The 21591-nt window shown below is 50.0% G+C and overlaps 1 protein-coding gene across 1 annotated transcript in view; it reads left to right on the forward strand.

Moving 5' to 3' along the window:
* The window catches only part of POLR3E (RNA polymerase III subunit E), a 101027-nt gene that overhangs the window by 18531 nt on the left and 60905 nt on the right, over positions 1–21591 (forward strand). Inside the window, 4 exon segments of the mRNA XM_040440308.1 lie at positions 510–617; positions 736–785; positions 10226–10345; positions 15323–15408. Of these exon segments, the coding sequence (XP_040296242.1) occupies positions 510–617; positions 736–785; positions 10226–10345; positions 15323–15408 (364 nt within the window).

Raw genomic sequence — 21591 nt, forward strand, 5'->3', positions numbered from 1 at the left:
CCCGACGGAAATAGCCGAGCCACCTCATAGAAGTGATTGGAGGGCGGCTGCGTGGATGCAGTGTGGCCTCCACAACTTTCGGGGCTCCGTTCACGATGTAGGTGTGGGTCCCTAGCGATATGCCCCCATTATCTGAGATGGGGAAAACCCCTTTAAAGGGGTATACTGGTTACATTGTTATCCACTATCCACATGATGGGGGATAACTATTAGATCGATGAGGGTCCTGCTGGTGGCACCCCCCATTGATCACAAGTACGGGGGGGCCCTTACCACCTGCAGTGAACAGAGAGGAAGGTTGGGCATGCTCCTTTAATTTTCTATTGGAATTCTGGAAATAGCAGAGGGCTATCTGAGCGGAAGGACCCCCACTAGTCTAATAGTTACCCCCTATCCTGTGGATAGGGAATAACTTAATGTAACCAGAATATCCCTCTAAGAAGAATATTGTAACGGATGGCCAGTTCTCTTGGTCTTTACTGAAATATTTATTTTTCTCTTTAATTCAGGTGAAATTCATGTAACGCCTCTGCATGGGCTTTTGCAGCTGCGGCCCAGTTTCACTTACTTAGACAAAGCAGATACCAAATATCGAGAGCGAGAAGCTGCAAATGATGGTAGGTAATAGTAATGCTACTGTGTGTAGGGCTATAGTATTTTGTGTGAAAAAAAACATAGATTTGGTCACGTGCTGAGTTCTAAAAATGCCTTATCGTTATGTCTTGCATTTATTAGCTGGTGATTCCTCTCAGGACGAAGGTGAGGATGACGTCAAGCAAGTAACTGTAAGTCTGACATGGTAACTCTTGTCCTATACTGTATTCACTGTCCGTGTATTAAGGGGTTGTCTGGCCATTTGTGTATTTTAAGAACCGCTCAGAATGCTTTAGGAAAAAAAAACACTTTGCCGATCCCCCCGCTCCTACACAAGTTTCGACCTTGAGATCCTTCTCAGTACAGATGTGATGCTGCGGAAGAACACTGGCCATAGTGGTCACCTCTGGATAACCCCCTTTAGGCTAGGGCTACATGGCGACTTGTGGCTGTGCGACATTAAAAGATTTTATCACCCATATTCCTTGGGGGACACAGGAAACCATGGGTATAGCTCTGCTCCCTAGGAGGCGTGACATAAGTGAAAGCTGTAAGCCCCTCCTCCATCAGCTATACCCTTCAGCCTGGAGAGAGAGACTACCAGTTTTTGCTTAGTGTCCAAGGAGGCAAGACACCCCCTGCTTATGCAGGGTTGTTTTCCTATAATTTTTATTTTTGCGTTTTTTGTTGTTTTAATTCGATTTTTTTCTACTTACAGGGACAACAGAGGCGCATTAGACCCCTCTGTTTCTCCCGGGGTTGAGTTGCGCCAGTGCCGGTAATTCCGCACTGCCGCCTCCCCCACAGAAGACAAGGTGGACCAGGGCAGCCTCGCTCCCCTGCGTCCCGCCAGCTCAAGGGTCGCCCGCATGCCAAGTCCCTCCCCCGGCTTCCTGCCACTGCAGTGCCAGTAGCTGAAGGGGCGACCCTGCTTGATGGATTGAGGGCGAAGACAGCGTATGGTGAGAGTGGCTGCTCCAGCCTCCCCTTCCTTCCTCCCACCGCTGCTACATCCCCCCCCCCCCCATGGGCATTTCGTACCGGCAACCTTACCGGCTATCATTTGGGGGGGACTTTATCTGGCGGGAGTTTTTCTTGGCGCGAACGGCGCCATTTCATCTGGCCGGCACTCATCCACCTCGGGGGTTAAATCATTTTGCCGCGCGAGCGCGCTCTGCGTCTCTTACAGCGCGGCAAGGAGTGGGCGGAGCTTCACAGCGCTCCGCTACTTCCGGTTTCGTCGGGCTCCACATCGCATAGTGCTGCGTGGAATCCTCTCTGCGTCCGATCCTGAAGCTATTCATCCCCGTGCCTGCTGCCTCTCCTCCACAGCCTCCTTCAGTCTGCTCCCCTTGCTGCTGCCGCTTGCATCATCCGGGTCTGGTAGGACTGTTAACCCCCTCCGTGCCACCAGTACTGTTGTTTGGTATAATCCCCGTTCCTTTTGCCCTGGGGTCTCCCACTTTAAGGCAACATTTTTTCCACCATGTCAGACCCTTCTGCAGCCGCCAAGCCTTGGTACCATGCCTGTACTGCTTGTAGGGAACCCTTTCCCCGGGGGCAGTCTGATCCGCACTGTACTGCATGCCGAGCTCCACCCGCAGCCTCAGTCGCCCGCTGTGTCGCTCCCTGCTTCCTCTGACCCGCCTGACTGGGCTAGATCCCTGTCCCAGGCCGTGGAAAGCCTCACTCATGTCGTGGGCCGCCTAATAGACAGGCCACCTACCCCGCAGGACGCCACTCTTACTGTCGCGCCCTCCGGGTCCACCGCTTCTGCCGCTGCAGTGGGTTCACCTCTTCTTAGTGACCCCTCCCGAGCTAGGCACTCTCAGAAGCGTCTTAGAGTAGAGCGAGCCTCCTCCTCGGATGCCTCCCTCTCCCCGCCACGCGTGCGCACTCAGACGAGCCTCTCCTCTCCAAAGGATTCGCTCTCTGAAGGTGAATTGGCGGTTTCAGATTTGGAAATGGACTCGGCCCTGCCGTCCAAGCTAGCCTCAGCGATGGGTCAACTCATCTCGGATATTCGTGACACCTTTAAGGTGCAAGATGACCCCCCTAGCTCTGACGCAGCTAGCGTCTCCTTTATCAGACCCAGGCAGGCCTCAAAAGTCTTTCCAATCCACTCTGATTTCTCCTCCGTGGTGTCTAAGGCTTGGGCTCGCCCGGACCCCCCGTTTTGTCAATCCCAAGAAGCTGGACATTTGCTATCCCTTTCCAGCCGATGTCGTGGCCACATGGTCTTCCCCACCCAAGGTGGACCCCCCTGTGGCCCGTCTGTCAAAGAACACGGCCATCCCTGTTCCCGACTGGTCCTCTCTTCAGTCAGCGGAGGACCGTCGCATGGAGACCCTTTCCAAGGGCATTTTTGCTGCCTCCGGTTCTGCTCTCAGACCGGTTTTTGCCTCTGCTTGGGCAGGTAAAGCAATCTCTGCTTGGGGTGCGCAGCTGGAACAGGAGTTGGACTCGGACGTCCCCATCCAGTACCTACGTTCCTTGGCCCAGCTTATTATTCGGGCCGGAATTTTGTTTGTGAGGCCTCCCTTGATGCGGGAGCCCTTATAGCACGCTCCTCCGCCCTGGCGGTTTCCGTCAGGAGGGAGCTCTGGCTGAAGGTTTGGAAAGCGGACGCTGCCTCCAAACGTTCCTTGGCGGGGCTACCGTTTGCGGGTTCCCGCCTTTTCGGGGTCCGCCTAGACGAGCTTTTTTCGGAGGCCACGGGTGGTAAAAGCACCCATCTTCCTCAACCCCAAGCCAGGGGCGCCCCCCGCGGACGCCCCGGTGCGTCTCGTTTTCGGTCCTCCCGCAGGACCTCTGGGGCTCCCCCCGCAGCTGCCGCTTCGGCCCCTCCCCAGGATAAGCGTAGGAAGCCGTTTTTTTCGGGCGCAGCCCTCTTGGCGCAGGCCGCAGGCTGCCCGCACACCCGCAGCAAAGCAGTCCTCTGCCTGAAGGCGCGCCCCCACCCACCCGGGTGGGGGGCCGGCTCCTCCTTTTCAGGGACATCTGGATGGCTCACGTCTCCGACGCCTGGGCTCTCGAAATTGTGTCCTCAGGATACAAAATCGAATTTGCGTCCTTCCCTCCAGATCGGTTCTTTCGCTCCCGCCCCCCGCGGGACCCGAAAAGCGCGGCCTGCGTTCTCCGCGGCTGTTCAAGCCTTACTGGACAGGGGGGTGATTACCCCCGTTCCTCTAGAGGAAAGGTTCCAAGGGTTCTATTCGAACCTCTTTGTAGTTCCCAAGAAGGGAGGTTCGGTGCGGCCCATTTTGGACCTCAAAAAGCTCAAACCGTTTTCTCCTCCTTCGACGGTTTCGGATGGAGTCCCTCCGTTCCGCGGTGGCTTCCCTGGAGCAGGGAGATTTCATGTCTTCCATCGATATACAGGATGCCTACCTCCATGTTCCGGTAGCCCGGTGTCACCATCGCTTCCTCCGATTTGCCGTGGGGGACCTCCACTTCCAGTTTGTCGCCCTTCCCTTTGGGCTGGCAACAGCCCCCCGGGTGTTCACCAAAGTCCTGGCCCCGGTTTTGGCCTTACTCCGTTCCAGGGGTGTTTTTCTGCTACCGTACTTGGACGATATCCTCATCAAGGCTCCGTCCCTTTCCCAAGCGGTTGCCAGCGTGGATCTCACTCTAGAGACTCTGGCGAGATTCGGTTGGGTCATCAACTTCCCCAAGTCCTCCCTTCCTCCCCGCCAGACAACTGGTCTTCCTGGGAATGCTTTTAGACACGGAAGCGGCGGAGGTACGTCTTCCCTCGGAAAAACGACTGACCCTCCGTCGGGCGATTCGGGGTCTCCTTCTCCACCGTCGACCGTCCTTCCGCTTCTGCATGCGGGTCTTGGGGCAGATGGTTGCCTGCTTCGAGGCGATCCCATTTGCGCAGTTTCACTCCCGCCCTCTCCAACGGGCGATCCTCTCCTCCTGGGACAAATCGCCGGAGTCTCTGGATCATCCCTTCCATCTATCGCCTCCGGTGCGGTCATCTCTCCGCTGGTGGTTGCAGTCCCCTCTTCTGGGCAGGTCCTTTCTGCCGCTCAACTGGTTGGTGGTTACAACCGATGCCAGTCTCTTGGGCTGGGAAGGCGTGTTTCCTCCCCGATCCGTCCAGGGCATTTGGTCTCCATCGGAGTCCAAACTCTCGATCAATGTCCTGGAGCTGAGAGCGGCCCTTCTGTCTCTGCGACACTGGACTCATCTGCTGAAGGGTCATCCAGTTCGTGTGCAATCGGACAACGCCACGGCCGTGGCGTACATAAACCACCAGGGGGGCACTCGCAGCGTTGCAGCAATGCGGGAGGTCACCAGCATTCTCCGTTGGGCGGAAGCCCACGTCCCGGCCCTATCTGCAATTTTTATTCCAGGGGTGGACAATTGGGCGGCGGACTTCCTCAGTCGCACCACCGTCGACCCCGGCGAGTGGTCTCTTCACCCGCAGGTGTTCGAGGCCATTTGCCTTCGTTGGGGCATACCGGACGTGGACCTCATGGCCTCCAAATTCAATCACAAGGTCCCCGCCTATCTGTCCAGGGCCAGGGATCCGGGAGCCTGCGGAGCCGACGCCCTCGTTCTTCCTTGGCGAGGCTTCGCGCGTCCATACATATTCCCTCCCATCCCACTCCTGCCCAAGGTCCTTCGGAAGATCGCGGCGGAAGGCGTCTCGGTGATTCTGGTCGCTCCGGACTGGCCCCGCCGGTCTTGGTATGCCGACCTCATGCTGCTCCTGGCAGACGCGCCCTGGCCGCTGCCCGCCAGGGAAAATCTTCTCTCTCAGGGACCAATCTTCCACCCGCGTTTAAGGTCCCTACGTTTGACGGCGTGGTTGTTGAGACCACCGTCCTGACACGTAGGGGTTTTTCTGCGGACGTCGTCCGCACCATGATCCGCGCCCGTAAGCCGTCCTCTTCTAGGATCTATTATAGGACCTGGAGGACCTATTTGGGGTTCTGTGCCGATCTGGGGATTCCTCCGCTCCGCTTTTCTCTTCCCACCGTTTTGTCCTTCCTGCAGAGCGGACTTGCCCAAGGTCTGGGCCTTAGTTCTTTGAAGGGTCAGGTGTCTGCGCTGTCCATTTTGTTTCAGCGCCCACTGGCCCCCCTTGGTCCTGTCAAGACCTTCCTTCAGGGCGTGGCTCACGCGGTTCCCCCGTACCGCCCTCCGGTACCGCCCTGGGACCTGAACCTGGTTCTCTCAGCGCTCCAGGCTTCTCCTTTCGAGCCTCTGCGGACGGTTTCCTTGCGACTTCTGTCCTGCAAGGTTATTTTCCTTGTAGCCGTCACCTCTCTTCGGAGGGTGTCCGAATTGGCTGCACTCTCCTATCTGGAACCTTTCCTAGTGTTCCACCAGGACAAGGTAGTTCTTCGTCCGGTCCCTTCCTTCCTTCCTAAGGTGGTCTCCGCCTTTCATCTGAACGAGGACATCGTTCTCCCCTCTTTGTGTCCTTCCCCTTCCCACCCGCGGGAGAGGAAGCTTCATCGCCTGGACGTTGTCAGGGCGCTCAAGGTTTACCTGGAGGTAACCAGCTCTTTCAGGCGTACTGACTCGCTCTTTGTGGTTCCGGAGGGGTCGCGCAGAGGGATGGCGGCATCCAAAGTTGCTATCGCCCGTTTTGTCAAGATGGCTGTTACTGAGGCTTATCTCGCCAAGGGCAAGGTTCCGCCCCTCGGTGTTACCGCTCACTCCACTAGAGCGGTCGGGGCTTCCTGGGCTCAGAGGAATCGGGCTTCTACGGAGCAGATTTGCAAGGCGGCCACTTGGTCCTCCTTGCACACCTTCACCAAGTTCTACAGGGTGCATACTCATGCGTCGGCTGACGCTGCTTTAGGCCGTCTGGTGTTGCAGGCGGCAGTTGATTGATGCCTCTGGTGTTGGTCTAGTTTGTTCTGGTCCCTCCCTTCTGGGACTGCTCTGGAACGTCCCATGGTTTCCTGTGTCCCCCAAGGAATATGGGCGAGAAAAGGAGACTTTTGTATTACTTACCAGTAAAGTCTCTTTCTCGCTCTTCCTTGGGGGACACAGCACCCGCCCTTCATTTGGGTTACAGTTGTGGTTCCGGCTTGGTTGCCCCCGTTGGGGCTCGACAGTTCTTTTTTCCGGTTGGTGGTTATCTTTCACTACTTGGACACGCAACTGGCAGTCTCTTCTCCAGGCTGAAGGGTATAGCTGATGGAGGAGGGGCTTACAGCTTTCACTTAGTGTCACGCCTCCTAGGGAGCAGAGCTATACCCATGGTTTCCTGTGTCCCCCAAGGAAGAGCGAGAAAGAGACTTTACTGGTAAGTAATACAAAAGTCTCCTTTTTACTGTTGACCTTTAATCTGTGTAGGTCATCAGTATCTGATCAGTGGGGGTCTGACACCCAGGACCCCCACGATGAGCTATTTGAAAATGAAGCTAGATTTGCAGTAACGCTGCGGCCAAGCACAGTGCCGTGCATTTTATAGCGGTTGTGCTTGGTATGGCGCTTAGCCTCATTCACTCCAATGGGTCCGAGCTATTCCTACACCATTTGACCAATGAACATGACGTCACTCAGCATAGGGAAAGCTGAAAGAAGGCTGCGTTTCTACTGCAAGCGCCAGTGCCTTCTCAAACAGCCTGTCGGCGGTGGTCCTGGGTGTCAGACCCCCACCGATCAGATACTGATGACCTATCCAGAGGATAGATCATCAGTTTAAACAAAGTGCAGAACTCCTTTTGAAGGCGTTCTCCAGAAAAAAAAAATATAATCTTGGAGAACGCCTTCAAAGGAGTTCTGCACTTTGTTTAAACTGATGATCTATCCTCTGGATAGATCATCAGCATCTGATCGGCGGAGGTCTGACACCCAGGACCCCCGCCGCTCAGCTGTTTGAGAAGGCTGCAGCGCCTAGTATCAACTTGCCTAGGCAAGGCTAAGCTCCATTCAAGTGAACAAAGCTTAGCCGCGCCCAGGCCATTGATACTAGTCGTGACGTCACTGGGCCTGCGGTAAAGGCCTCATGCACACAACCGTTGTTTGCTTCCGCATCCGTTCCGCCGATTTTAGCGTTTCAGGTGCAGACCCATTCATTTCTATGGAGCCGTTAAAAATGCGGATAGTGCACCGTTTGCCATCCGCGTCCGTGGTTCCAGTCCGTCAAAAAAATATAACCTGTCCTATTATTTCCGCGGAAAACGGTTCGCGGACCCATTCAAGTCAATGGGACCGCTAAAAAACGCGTCTGTTTTTTTTCCTATCATTTGTATGGCTAACCTGTCTTAGACTTTTTTTTACATTCCTTTATGTCTGGTGGTCCTCCAAAAATAAAGGAAGACACATGGGAACAAAAATGGATCACGGAACAACGGAACCCCATTTTGCGGAACGGAATACAACAACGGTCGTGTGCATGAGGCCAAACAGTGAGAAGGCCGCGGCGCTGCTGGAGCGCCGCTGCCTTCTCAAACAGCTGATCGGCGGGGGTCCTGCCGATCAGATGCTGATGATCTATCCAGAGGATAGATCATCAGTTTAAACAAAGTGCAGAACCCCTTTAAGGTTGCAGATGTCATGCAGCCAGTCACACCTAATGGTACTTAAAGGAGTTGGCCACTTTCTGGTTACGGCTAATCAGTGTGTTTGTAACATGTCCATATGACACTTAGGCCTCATGCACACGACCGTTGTGTGTTTTGCGGTCCACAAATTGCGGATCTGCAAAACACGGATGGTGTTCGTTCCGCAATTTTTGGAACGGCACGGACAGTCATTGATATAACTGCCTATTCTTGTCCGCAAAACGGACAAGAATTGGACAGGTTATATATTTTTTTTTTTGCGGACCACGGAAAGGAGCAACGGATGTGGACAGCACACTGAGTGCTGACCACATCTTTTGTGGCCCCATTGAAGTGAATAGGTCCGTATCCAAGCCGCAAAAACTGTGGCTCGGATGTGGACCAAAACAACGTTCGTGTGCATGAGGCCTTACTAAGGGTCCATTCACACGTCCGTAAGTGTTTTGCGGATCCGCAAATTGCGGATCCGTAAAACACGGACACTGGCAATGTGCATTCCGCAATTTGCGGACCGCACATCACTGGCACTATAATAGAAAATGCCTAATCTTGTCCGCAATTGCGGACAAGAATAGGACATGTTCTATTTTTTTGCGGAAATGGAAGCACGGATGCAGAAGTGCGGATCCGCAAATGTGGATGCGGACAGCACATTCCGGCCCTATTGAAAATTAATGGGTCTGTACCCGTTCTGCAAAATTGCGGAACAGATGCGGACCCATTTTGCGGACGTGTGAATGGACCCTAATATAGCCTTTTTTGTCATTCTGCCCCATTTCTATTTCATAAGGTATGCTCCCTTCTGTGGTGTCCACGTGGAGGTCCTGTCCACAATATGGCTGCTGATGTGCAGGGTCATGTGACCAGACGAGTCACTCAGACTCCTCCACTCAATTACACTGCTGTCATATGTACTTGCACTTTTGAGAGTTTAGTGCAGGTGTAATGTGTTTGAATGGAGGAGGCTCACGTGACCTTCCATCAGTGGCCTTCTTACGGACAGGACCTCTATGCGGACAGCACAGAAGATCTGCCCAACCAGAGGACATGGCTTGTAAAATATTGCAAATGGCACAGAATATTCACAAAGGCTTTATTAGTAGTGCAATATATAGATATCTTACATACACATTGGCCAAAAGTGGCCGACCCCTTTAATGTTGTCAGGCAGAAATAAAACAGGTTTGAATTTCTGACAACTTCAATGTTCTGGTTGTGGCAATACGTGAGCCGCAGCATGACTACATTCACCGTCTTTATTAAAGACCTAGTAGATCAAACTATATAGGTCTGCATTAATTGTAAGGACAAAGGGGATTACATTTGAGGTTGATTTGCATTCGTTTAGACTGTATTTGAGGATGTGTGCATTGTCCTATTGCCCTGCACGTAATGCTGATTTTATGCCTATTCTCCTAAGGCCTCATGCACACGGCCGTTGTTTTGGTCCGCATCCGAGCCGCAGTTTTGGCGGTTCGCATGCGGACCCATTTACTTCAATGGGGCCGCAAAAGATGTGGACAGCACTCCGTGTGCTGTCGGCATCCGTTGTTCCGTTCTGTGGTCTGCAAAAAAAAATATAACCTGTCCTATTCTTGTCCGCGCTTTGCGGACAAGAATAGGCAGTTATATTAAAGGCTGTCCGTGCCGTTCCGCGAATTGCGGAACGCACACGAACGCCATGTGTGTTTTGCGGATCCGCGATTTGCGGACCGCAAAACACTCAACGGTCATGTGCATGAGGTTTAAGAAACACTAATTCCTGGGGTTATTCTTGTCTCTTTCAAGAGGCCCCTGTGACATGCTTAGGCTGGGTTCACATCATGTTTTTGCTATCCGTTTAGCGTATACAAAAAACGTATACGATAACGGATGCCTCAGACTAATGCCATCCTTCACCATAGAGTTCCATTGTTAAAAAAAAAATAATACTTTTTTTTAACCAGACTCTGCAGGATACAGAAACGTGGTGTGCTACGCTTTTGTAAAAAAAAAATATTCTTACGATGTTTACGTCAAACGGATGGCAGAACCGGGATGTGAACCCACCCTTAGTCATCAGTTTTTTTTGTAAATGTCATCTTATCTCCTTGCAGGTACGTTTTTCCCGCCCAGAAAGTGAGCAGGCCAAGCAGAGGAGGGCGCAGTCCTATGAGTTTTTGCAAAAGAAACAAGCTGAGGAGTCCTGGGTGCATCTTCACTACTCTGGGATTAAGGTGAGGATCCATGGGAAATCTTACAGGGAATCTGTCACCAGAGACCTCCATATCAAATTGTTTGCATAGTGGTTCACCTGATTGAAATCCTGTTTTTCTTGTGATGATCCGAGGCTCCCGACTTGTGCTGCTTTTTCTTAATATGCAAATTAGGTCACTGTTGCACCCAAGCTCCGCTCAATTCTGTGGCCAGCCCCTCCCTCACTGCTTTATTACTGCATGGCCCTGTCAATCAAAGCAGTGAGGGAGGGGCTGTCCACAGAAAGAAGCAGAGCTTGGGAGCAGCAGGAGCAATGGTGATGCCCTCTTTGCACCAGAGGCCTAATTTGCATATTAAGAAAAGGTATCGCATTTCTGCTGCTGATGGTTTAACTTTTTTTTCTCGCCCAGTTTCCTTGGGGGACACAGAAGACCTTGGGTATAGCTCATCTCCATAGGAGGCGTGACACTAAGTGAAAGCTGTTAAGCCCCTCCTCCACAGCTATACCCTCAGCCTGGAGAGAGAGAGACTGCCAGTTTTTGCTTAGTGTCCAAGGAGGCAAGACACTCCCTGCTCTGCAGGGCTGTTTTCTCCTGGTTTAAATTTTGATTTTTACTTTTTTTCTTTTCTTTTTGTTCCAGACCATCAGGGACAACAGAGACGCACTAGACCTCTCTGTTCTCCCGGGGTTGAGCTGCGCCAGTGTCGGTCACCCGCACTGCTGCCTCCCCCACAGAAGGCAAGGTGGATCAGGGCAGCCCAGCTCCCCTACATCCCGCCAGCGCAAGGGTCACCCGCACGCCAAGTCCCTCTTCCAGCGTCCTGCCACTACGGTGCCAGTAGCTGAAGGGGCGACCCTGCTGGAATGGACCGAGGGTGAAGACGGCTATGGTGAGAGAGTGGCTTCTCCAGCCCTACGTCCCCCGTCCCCCCCCACCCTGGTCTCCTGCGTGCCTGACCCCCCATACTGGGCCTCTGGATGCTGGATCTAGGCTGGCCCCTGGGGTGCCGCAGAGCGACAATCTGCTCCCTGCCTCCCTTCCTTTTCCTGCTGGCCATGAGAATGGCCCTCTAACATGGGTGGAACGCTTGCACTTCCATTGGATACGGTGCTGGCCTTGTGCGTGACCACCCCTCATTCCATGGGCAGAATTTAGGCACGCTCATGAGATTCACGGCTGTCCTTGTATGGCTGTGCTGGACTTGTACATGTCCCCCTTCATTGGCAGAGTAGTTGCACTCTCGCTGAGTTCAGTGTTGGGTATATTATTGCACACTCACTTAATGCTAGGATAACCCTGTGCATGTTCCCCTTTCACTAGGTGGACCTCCTGCGTTCCTGCTGGATTATAGGGTATGTCCTGCTTCTCTGAAGTAGGTACGGCCTTAGGCATCACTCCCTTTTGGGACGGGCCTTTGCACTCTTACCGACTACAGTTTGCCAGGACAATTTCCCCCCTTTCGGGGCGGACTGATTGCGTTCCATCGCATGCTATACTAGACTTGTGCATAACTCCCTTTCAGGTTGCACTTTGCAATTCCGTACATGCTGTGGCACTCTATGGCGAGCCCCCTTTTTCGCTGAGTAACCTTTTTGCAGTGAGCGGACGTTTTTGTGCGTTGTTTCGGCCGTGTATGCCTTCTCCTCCTGTAGGTGGGTTGGCCTTCTCACTGCTTACGGGGCTGCTCGTACGTATGCCTCACCTGCTTCCTGCGGCATACTTTTGTTTTCTTGGGATACGATGCTTGCCGCAAGCCTTGCACTCGTCTCTAAGGAGTTCATTCTGTCCACCTGACCCGGACAGGCTCTATTGCTCTCTGCTGCACCGAGCCGGGTGGTACTCATTCATTTAGTTGGCCTTTCAGTCCCAGGGAGTGTTCGTGGGTCCTAGATGCGTGCCCATTCGTCCTTCCGCGGCATTGCTTCCCTGCGCTAGTGGTCACATGGTCGAGAGTGCTGTTATCTGCAGCGCCCCTCGAATTCTTCGTTGGCTCTGGCAGGACTGCGGTTCCCTTGCCTGCTGCAATTTCCTCCTCTTCGGATGCAGTGTGGTATGAGTCCTTCCTCTTGGTGCCTCTACGCTTCAGTCTGATCTGCTATCAGGTTCGGGCCGCTCTTCTCGGGAAGGTCACCCAACTTCTCTTGGGTGCTCGATTACCCAGGTCCGGAGGACCTCCGCCTTGGGTTCTTCAGGGTATTCGCCTTCTGCGAGGCGGTGAACCGGGCGTCTCACAGTGTAGCGGGGTTCTTCTTTTGAGCTGTCCTATGGCTTCCCTGTTGCCCACTCCTCCTCCTTTCGGTTGGAGGGTGTTATGCCGGCCTCTGTCTCGACTACCTTATCTCGCCGGCTCTGTTTGGCTCCCGCTCGGTACAGATCACTCCAATGTGGCTTCTGCCCCGCCAGGACTTCAGAGGCTGTTCTTTCACTATCCTCCCCTCTGGGGAGAGCATGGTTGTTCATGTGGATGGTTCCGGTGTTCCTTTTGGCCTCGTACTGTCTCCCTTGTTCACACTGGCTGTATTAGCTGTGTGCCTATTTATCGAGTCTACCGCGTTCTGTCCTCCCGCTGAGTGCAGATTGGGTGGTCCATTCTAAGACAATGGTCCTGCTGTAGACTTATCTTCTCGGTAACTTGGGGGGGACTACCTTTCGGTCCAGATTGTCCTTTGATCTCCCACACCGGGACTGTACAACGTGGCTACATCAGCATGGACTTTAGCCTGTCTTGTCCTGGCATCTGGCTGATCCTTTGGTTCCTTTCCGTCTGTCCTTCTGCTCCCCCACTCGGGTGGATACGGGACAACGTTGCTCGAGGGCCGACAGGACCAGTTTTGTCGACCCTTCTGCCCGTGTTACTGGTCTGCGCCTGATCACATTGGGTTTTCGCCCGCTTGCCAGGCGACTCCAGCGGGTTCGCTACTGTCCGCTCCTGGCTGTGTTTCGTCCAGGATCTGTCGTAAGACTTAGGGTTTTTTGTCTGGGGTTCTGTGGGAAGCTGTGCATTCCCCACTCTGAATTTCTCTCCCCATGGTTCTGTCTTTTTTCCAGTCGGGCCTGGACCTGGGACTGGGACTCCTTTACTTGAGGTGTCAAGTGTCAGCGCTGTTCTTCCTCTTCCAGCGTTCCCCGGCCCTCTGGGCCTGTCAAGACCTTCTTCCTCGGAGTGGCTCTTTGGTTCCTCTGTACTGTCCTTCGGTACCGCCCTGGGGACTATATACTGAGCTCTCGGCGCTCCAATCTTGTCCTTGGAGCCGTTACAGAAGTTCTCTCTACCCCTTCTGTCCTGTACGGTTGTGTTTCCGTATCAGTCGTGTCTCTGACTGGTGCCTGAATGGCCCCTTTTTGTTACGAGCGTTCTGTCCTTTCCCAGGACAGAGCTGTTCTACATCCCGTTTCTTCCTTCCTTCCTTCTGAAGGTGGTGTTTGCCTTTCGCTTCAACACTTCACCGATTTGGACGTTGTTTGGGCCTTTTTACTTGGAGATCTCCGACTCTTGTCGACGTTCGGCCTCTTGGGTTTCCAGGAGGTCCGTGCATAGGGTTGACGGACTCCAGGGTGGTTTTCCTCCACTTTATCAGATTGGCTATTGCTGAGGTTACCGCACCAAGGGCAGGATTCTGTCTTTGGTGTCACCGTTCATTTCACCAGAGTGGTCGGGGCCTCCTGGGCCGGAGGCATTGGGCTTCGGCCATGCATTTGGGCAAGGCGGCCACAGGTCTTCCTTTCACGCCTTACCGAGTTCTACAGGGTGCATACTCTGGCTTTGGGAGACGCTGCCTTGGCCCGCCTGGGTCTGCAGGCGGCGGTTCATTGATGCCTTTCGGGTGCTTCACCTTGGTGCTGTGGTCCCTCCCCCTTTTGGACTGCTTTTGAACGTCCCAAGGTCTTCTGTGTCCCCCAAGGAAACTGGGCGAGAAAACGAGATTTTTGTATAACTTACCAGTAAAATCTCTTTCTCGCTCTTTCCTTGGGGGACACAGCACCCACCCATTCATTGTTTTCTCTGCACGGTTTCCGAGTTTTTGTTACCCGTTGGGTAGTTGGCTTGTTGGTTCCTTGTTGGACTTTGCCTTTTCTCACTACTTGGACACGCAACTGGCAGTCTCTCTCTCCAGGCTGAGGGTATAGCTGTGGAGGAGGGGCTTAACAGTTTTCACTTAGTGTCACGCCTCCTATAGAGATGAGCTATACCCAAGGTCTTCTGTGTCCCCCCAAGGAAAGAGCGAGAAAGAGATTTTACTGGTAAGTTATACAAAAATCTCGTTTTTTGCTAGCGTCACATAAAGGTTACACCTTAAAGGGGTTGTCTCATCACATTCAATGGGTCCATATCGCTAGGATATACCCCCATTGTCTTATAGGTACTAGTCCCATCGCTAGGACTCGCTCCTATATTGAGAACGGAGCCCCGAAAGTTTTGGAGGGCTCGCTGTGCATGCGCAGCCGCCCTACATTCATTTTCTATGGGGCTGCCGAAAAAAATCAAGCGCTGGCTCGGCTGTTTCCGTCGGCCCCATAGAAGTGAATGGGAGCGGTGGCCGGTCATTACTTCTATGGGGAGCGCACTTGGTGGTGGCTGAACCGGAGTCCTCCAGCTACCACCTTGCGGGGCTCTGCTCCCGATATAGTACGGGTCCCAGCGATGGGACCCGCCCCTATAAGACAATGGGAGCATACCCTTGCGATATGCCCCCATCCATTGTCTGGGATGAGACAACCACTTTAAAGAGGTTGTCCACAATTTTGAAAACATGACCGCTTTCTTTCTAAACAGACCATGTCTATCCATGTGTTGTCTGGTATTGTAGCTCAGCTGTATTGGTGTGAATGAGATGCAATATCCCACGTAAACTGTGGCCGGATGATGCACTGTTTTTGGAAGAAAGTAGCTATGTTTTTCTAATCCTTTGCAACTCCTTTCAACACTGAGGAGAATTAAAAATTTTGGGAGCCCTAAAAAATGTTTGATCAATAACACATTATTGTTTTTTTTAGGACAGTCGATCAGAACATGAAAGACAATATTTGCTTTGCCAAAATCAGACAATGACTGAAAACCAGGAATTAATGAAATCCACCAGGTATGTTTCCATATTTTTCTGGGAATTTACTTTCAACAAACTTTGCATTAATCAGTAGTACATGTGAGTAGAAACTTTGTAATATATCTCATCAGAGAAAGCTTCTCCCTTTTACTAGCTTTGCATAAATCGGTAGTCCATGTGAATAGAAACTTAGTAATATATCTCATCAGAGAAAAATGCCTTCTTCTCCCTTTAGCAGCTCACTCCTGTTACCCTCCTCATAGACTTCTTTCAAATTTATTTTTATTAATCAGCAAAATTGTACATTTGGATTAACAACGTATATATTAATTCACAAATATCTCAAAATTGCAAATACAAAGAAAGGTAATGCATCCGACCCACTATGAGAGATGTTATCATTCTCTCTGACATAGAGAGTGAGAGTCAGATCGCTATCATTGAATTCAGTTATGCAGATCATAAGATTAGCCAAAAACATATGTAAACACAGAAATAATGGTAAGATAAGAGAAGTAAAGGGTGGGTGGGTGGGTGGGGAGGGATGGGTAGGGGGCCTTGCGGCCAGCAATTCTCCACTAGGTGGTCATATAAATCTGTGGCAAGAACTATGGCACCTTACTAAGTCCTAAAGCACGGTATTGTGTCCAGGGTCCCCAAAGTTTCATATATCCCTAGTGATTCTTGCTTTCCCACCCCGCCAACTCTTCAAGACGGTAGATGTGATCTACTTTATCAACCCATTGCTGTAATGTGGGGGGTTCTTTACTAAGCCATTTAAGTGGAATAAATATCCTTGCCGCTTGTAGTAGATGGGTGGCTAGGTCATTTTTAGCTGGGCGCCAGGTATCGTTTGGAAACTATAACAGGATTGACTCAAGAGTTAGCTTAACATTTGCTGAGGTAATCAGATTGACCTCTTTCGTTACCTCTTCCCAGTAACCCGAAATCTTTGGGCAGAACCAAAAGATGTGACTCAATGTGCCCTCCCTGTCCTCGCATCTCCAGCACATATCCGATGACTGTAAGCCCAGTAGATACATTTGTTTAGGAGTATTATACCAGTGTGTCATCACTTTGAGTGTTCCTGAATTCTCACACATCTAGAAAAGCCACGAGAACCCAGGTGAATGCGCAATCTTTTGGTCTCGGAGAAGGACCTAGCAAGTTCCTCTGACCATTTAGAAACATATGCTGGAGTCCCTCTGCTTTAGTTGGTTAGAAGAGAGTTATACAGTCTAGAAATCGGCTTACGGGGAAGGTTATATTGAATGAGTAGTTTTTCAAACCAAGTGTGGTCTCCTACTCCCACCTTACTCTGTGTTAGCACCTTGCAGGAAGATTAACTTCCTGGATAAGGCAGAAATATTGTGGTGAGGGATGCTAATGCTCTGGTTTGGGGCACACCATCGGGCTCCACTAAATCCTCCAGAAAGGTCGCCAAAGTCTGACCCTTGAACCTGTTCCAGATTGGGGATGGTTGTCTAACTGATGGGCGTGTGAGGAACGGGACCAGCTGAGCCGGCAGAAGAGGAGACTGAGAGCCCAGGGTGTCTTGATCTCTAGTGAAACAAGGGGTGAAGGACGGCTCACCTCCGATTTAAGATGGCCAGGTGCGCCAAACAGATGTTGTACCCAATCACCAAAAAAACAATAGTAATGAAAATAGAATGGGCACTCATATATCCAGTTCGCAAGGTAGGCAAAGCGACTCAAGCAATGTATTAGTAATATATCAATTTATTAATTTATTATGACAGTGTAAAAGCGGATGGATAGCGATAATATTACCACCATACGCAATGGGTAATGATACCTAACCAGAGCTGTGTCCCCAATTCGAAATGGTTAAAACTCACATAAAATATAATAAAATAGCATATATTTATCCACTGTTATAGCTAATAGAAGCTGGAAATCCAGTCCGGCATGGATAAAAGAACTAATATATTTCTGTTATCTAGAACAGTGGCGCAACAGATATATCTCCCAGAAAATAAATAAATAAATAAATATAAAAATAAAAGGTGAATATCAATATTGGTAGTGATAGTGCATGGTATAAAACATTAACATATAGTGCATATAGTGAAATACCTGTAAGATAAATATATTAAATAAATGAATATATATAGTGCACAATTAATTGGTGAATATATATAATAAGTCTCTGGAGAATCAGCATTAATAAATGAGTTGTTGCATCCCACTGATGGTTGTGTTCCTAGAAAACAGTCTTTTAGTATTGGAGCATAAGGCCTGGGAATCGGCTTAGTCCGCGCAATTTCCCAGGGGTATAATCGATTTCAACAGAGTCAACCGCGGCAAGATAATTAAGCAGCAATACAAATGTATCCACAGTAATGCGCCGATTCATGTGCAGCAGCACCAGATTACTCACGTACAGTCCTGCTCTCACCGTGGCGTCCCATGTGGTACAGATCCGGGGTGAACTTGCCTTTAGGTAGCGCAATCAAAGTCTGCTAGGTTTGTCTACTAGCAATGATATGTCCACCCGACTGTGAACGGGAGTGCTTCGTTGTATCACACTGCAAAGCTGCGTCAGGTTTCTCTGATTAGAATGGGTGTTCCACCTGTCTGGGTCAGTACTGGTGGTTAGGATCTCACCCGTCAATCACTGTAATGTGTCCAAAGAAACCCGCAGTTCAGTTGCTCCTGGAAACCGCAATAGAGTTGTCCTTTTAGAAAGCGCTTTCTCAGTCCAATGTATAATAAGAATTAAAGCCGGTATTTCATCAGGTCCAATTGCTCCTCACCAGACGCGTTTCGAAGGCTAGCTGCCTTCTTCCTCAGTGGCTAAAGGCCAACTCTATTGCGGTTTCCAGGAGCAACTGAACTGCGGGTTTCTTTGGACACATTACAGTGATTGACGGGTGAGATCCTCACCACCAGTACTGACCCAGACAGGTGGAACACCCATTCTAATCAGAGAAACCTGACGCAGCTTTGCAGTGTGATACAACGAAGCACTCCCGTTCACAGTCGGGTGGACATATCATTGCTAGTAGACAAACCTAGCAGACTTTGATTGCGCTACCTAAAGGCAAGTTCACCCCTGATCTGTACCACGTGGGACGCCACGGTGAGAGCAGGACTGTACGTGAGTAATCTGGTGCTGCTGCACATGAATCGGCGCATTACTGTGGATACATTTGTATTGCTGCTTAATTATCTTGCCGCGTTTGCCGCGGTTGACTCTGTTGAAATCGATTATACCCCTGGGAAATTGCGCGGACTAAGCCGATTCCCAGGCCTTATGCTCCAATGCTAAAAGACTTTTTTCTAGGAACACAACCATCAGTGGGATGCAACAACTCATTTATTAATGCTGATTCTCCAGAGACTTATTATATATATTCACCAATTAATTGTGCACTATATATATTCATTTATTTAATAGATTTATCTTACAGGTATTTCACTATATGCACTATATGTTAATGTTTTATACCATGCACTATCACTACCAATATTGATATTCACCTTTTATTTTTATATTTATTTATTCATTTATTTTCTGGAGATATATCTGTTGCGCCACTGTTCTAGATAACAGAAATATATTAGTTCTTTTATCCATGCCGGACTGGATTTCCAGCTTCTATTAGCTATAACAGTGGATAAATATATGCTATTTTATTATATTTTATGTGAGTTTTAACCATTTCGAATTGGGGACACAGCTCTGGTTAGGTATCATTACCCATTGCGTATGGTGGTAATATTATCGCTATCCATCCGCTTTTACACTGTCATAATAAATTAATAAATTGATATATTACTAATACATTGCTTGAGTCGCTTTGCCTACCTTGCGAACTGGATATATGAGTGCCCATTCTATTTTCATTACTATTGTCTTGATCTCTAGTAGTGGTTCGTATCACTGACATAGTCCCTTTAAGGCTACATTCACATGAACGTTGTTTGTTTCCGTGTCCGTTCCGTTTTTTTTGAGGACAGGATGCTGACCCATTCATTTCAATGGGTCTGCAAAAAAAGCGGACAGCACACAGTGTTCTGTCCACATCAGTATGTCCGTTCTGTAGCCCCGCAAAAAAAAAAAATAGAACGTGTCCTATTCTTGTCCGTTTTAGGCATTGTTACAATGGATCCGCAAAAAAAACTGAATGGCATACGGATGTCATCCGTTTTTTGTTATTTTTTGCAGACCGCAAAACACATACGGTCGTGTGCATGTAGCCTAAGAAGGGGGTTACATGTAGAGGCCGAGACAGATTGCAACTGTAGTTAAGTATCTAAGACCGCTCCCAAACAGACGACGCCCGGCCGGTCAGACAGTCACTGCGCCTGCGCCGAATACAGACGCACACTGCGCAGGCACGAGAATAAGGCCGATGGATGAGATGGAGGCTGGCAATCTAGAAATGGGCGGGCTGGAGGGACGAGCACCTAGAGGCTCATTTGCATAGCAATAAAAGTAGGTTTTTTAGTGTAACGGCTGCACACAAAGGTCTTAGAATAGCATGGTTAGGTAGAGCAGACACTAGCCAATCGCTAGTGTCTGACAGCTAATTAGGTCCAAATGAGGTGGTAGAAACCTTTTAACCCCTTAAGGACTCAGGGCGTACCGGTACGTCCTAACTTTAAATAGGCATTCTGGCGCCGCGGGGGTTAATCGCAACGGGATGCCGGCTGAAATCATTCAGCCGGCATCCTGTCACAACGCCAGGGGGGTCATGTGACCCCCCCCGTGTCGGCGATCGCTGCAAACCGCAGGTCAATTCAGACCTGCGGTTTGCTGCGATTTCTGCAGTTTCTGATCAGAAACTTTTAAAATGCCCAAAATGCCGATTTGGGGGTGTCGCAGGCGGTGCGGGTGGCAGGCGGTGCGGCAGGCGGGATCGCGATCCCCCGCCCGCCTCCCCTTGAAAATTTGTTGGCTTCTAGTGGTTATACCAGGGTGTCAGCACATTGCTGACACCCTGGTATAAACGGCTGACATCTGTGCAGATGTCAGCCGTTTAACCCTTTCCATACCGCGGTCCGTACGGACCGCGGTATGGAAAAGGTTAGCTGTCATCGGTCAGGGAGCTCCCTCCCTCTCCCATCGGGGGGGCTGCTGTGCCTTTGCAGCCCCCCGATGGAGAGGGAGAGAGCCCCCCGACAGCCCCCCGCAGCCCCGTGCTCACCCTTCCCCGTCTGCGAAGTTGTGGCAGACGGGGAAGGTTCCCATGGCAACAGGACGCCTTCTCAGGCGTCCTGCTGTCCATGGTGCTGAACAGATCTATGCTAAAAGCATAGATCTGTTCAGTGTAAGTAAAATACAGTACAGAACCCTATATAGTGTTCTGTACTGTATTATACAGACATCAGACCCACTGGATCTTCAAGAACCAAGTGGGTCTGGGTCAAAAAAATGTAAAAAAAAGTGCAAAAAAGTTAAGGAAAAAAAAAAAAAACATTTATCACTGAATAAAAAAAAATAAAAAAAAATAAACTACACATATTAGGTATTGCCGCGTCCGTAACGACCTGATTTATAAAACGGTCATGTTACTTTCGCCGCACGGCGAACGCTATAAAAAAATAAAAATAAAAACTATGAGAAAATTGAAATTTTGCCCACCTTACTTCCCAAAAAAGGTAATAAGTGATCAAAAAAGTCGCATGTACGCCAAAATAGTACCAATAAAACCGTCATCTCATCCCGCAAAAATCATACCCTACCCAAGATAATCGCCGAAAAACTGAAAAAACGATGGCTCTTAGACTATGGAAACACTAAAACATGATTTTTTTTTTTTGTTTCAAAAATGAAATCATTGTGTAAAACTTACATAAATAAAAATAAAGTATGCATATTTGGTATCTCCGCGTCCGTATCGACCGGCTCTATAAAAATATCACATGACCTAGCCCCTCAGATGACCACCGTAAAAAAATAAAAATAAAAATGGTGTAAAAAAAGCAATTTTTTGTCATCTTACGTCACAAAAAGTGTAATAACAAGCGATCAAAAAGTCATATGCACCCCAGTATGGAGACACAAAAAATTTTTTTGGGGTTTTAAAAATGAAGTCATTGTATAAAACTTACATAAATAAAAAAAATTGTATACATATTAGGTATCACCGCGTCCGTGACAACCTGCTCTATAAAATTACCACATGATCTAACCTGTCAGATGAATGTTGTAAATAACAAAAAATAAAAAACGTGCCAAAAAAGCTTTTT

This window comes from Bufo bufo, chromosome 7 (genome assembly GCF_905171765.1).
Source record: "Bufo bufo chromosome 7, aBufBuf1.1, whole genome shotgun sequence".
NCBI classification, from domain to species: Eukaryota; Metazoa; Chordata; class Amphibia; order Anura; family Bufonidae; genus Bufo; species Bufo bufo.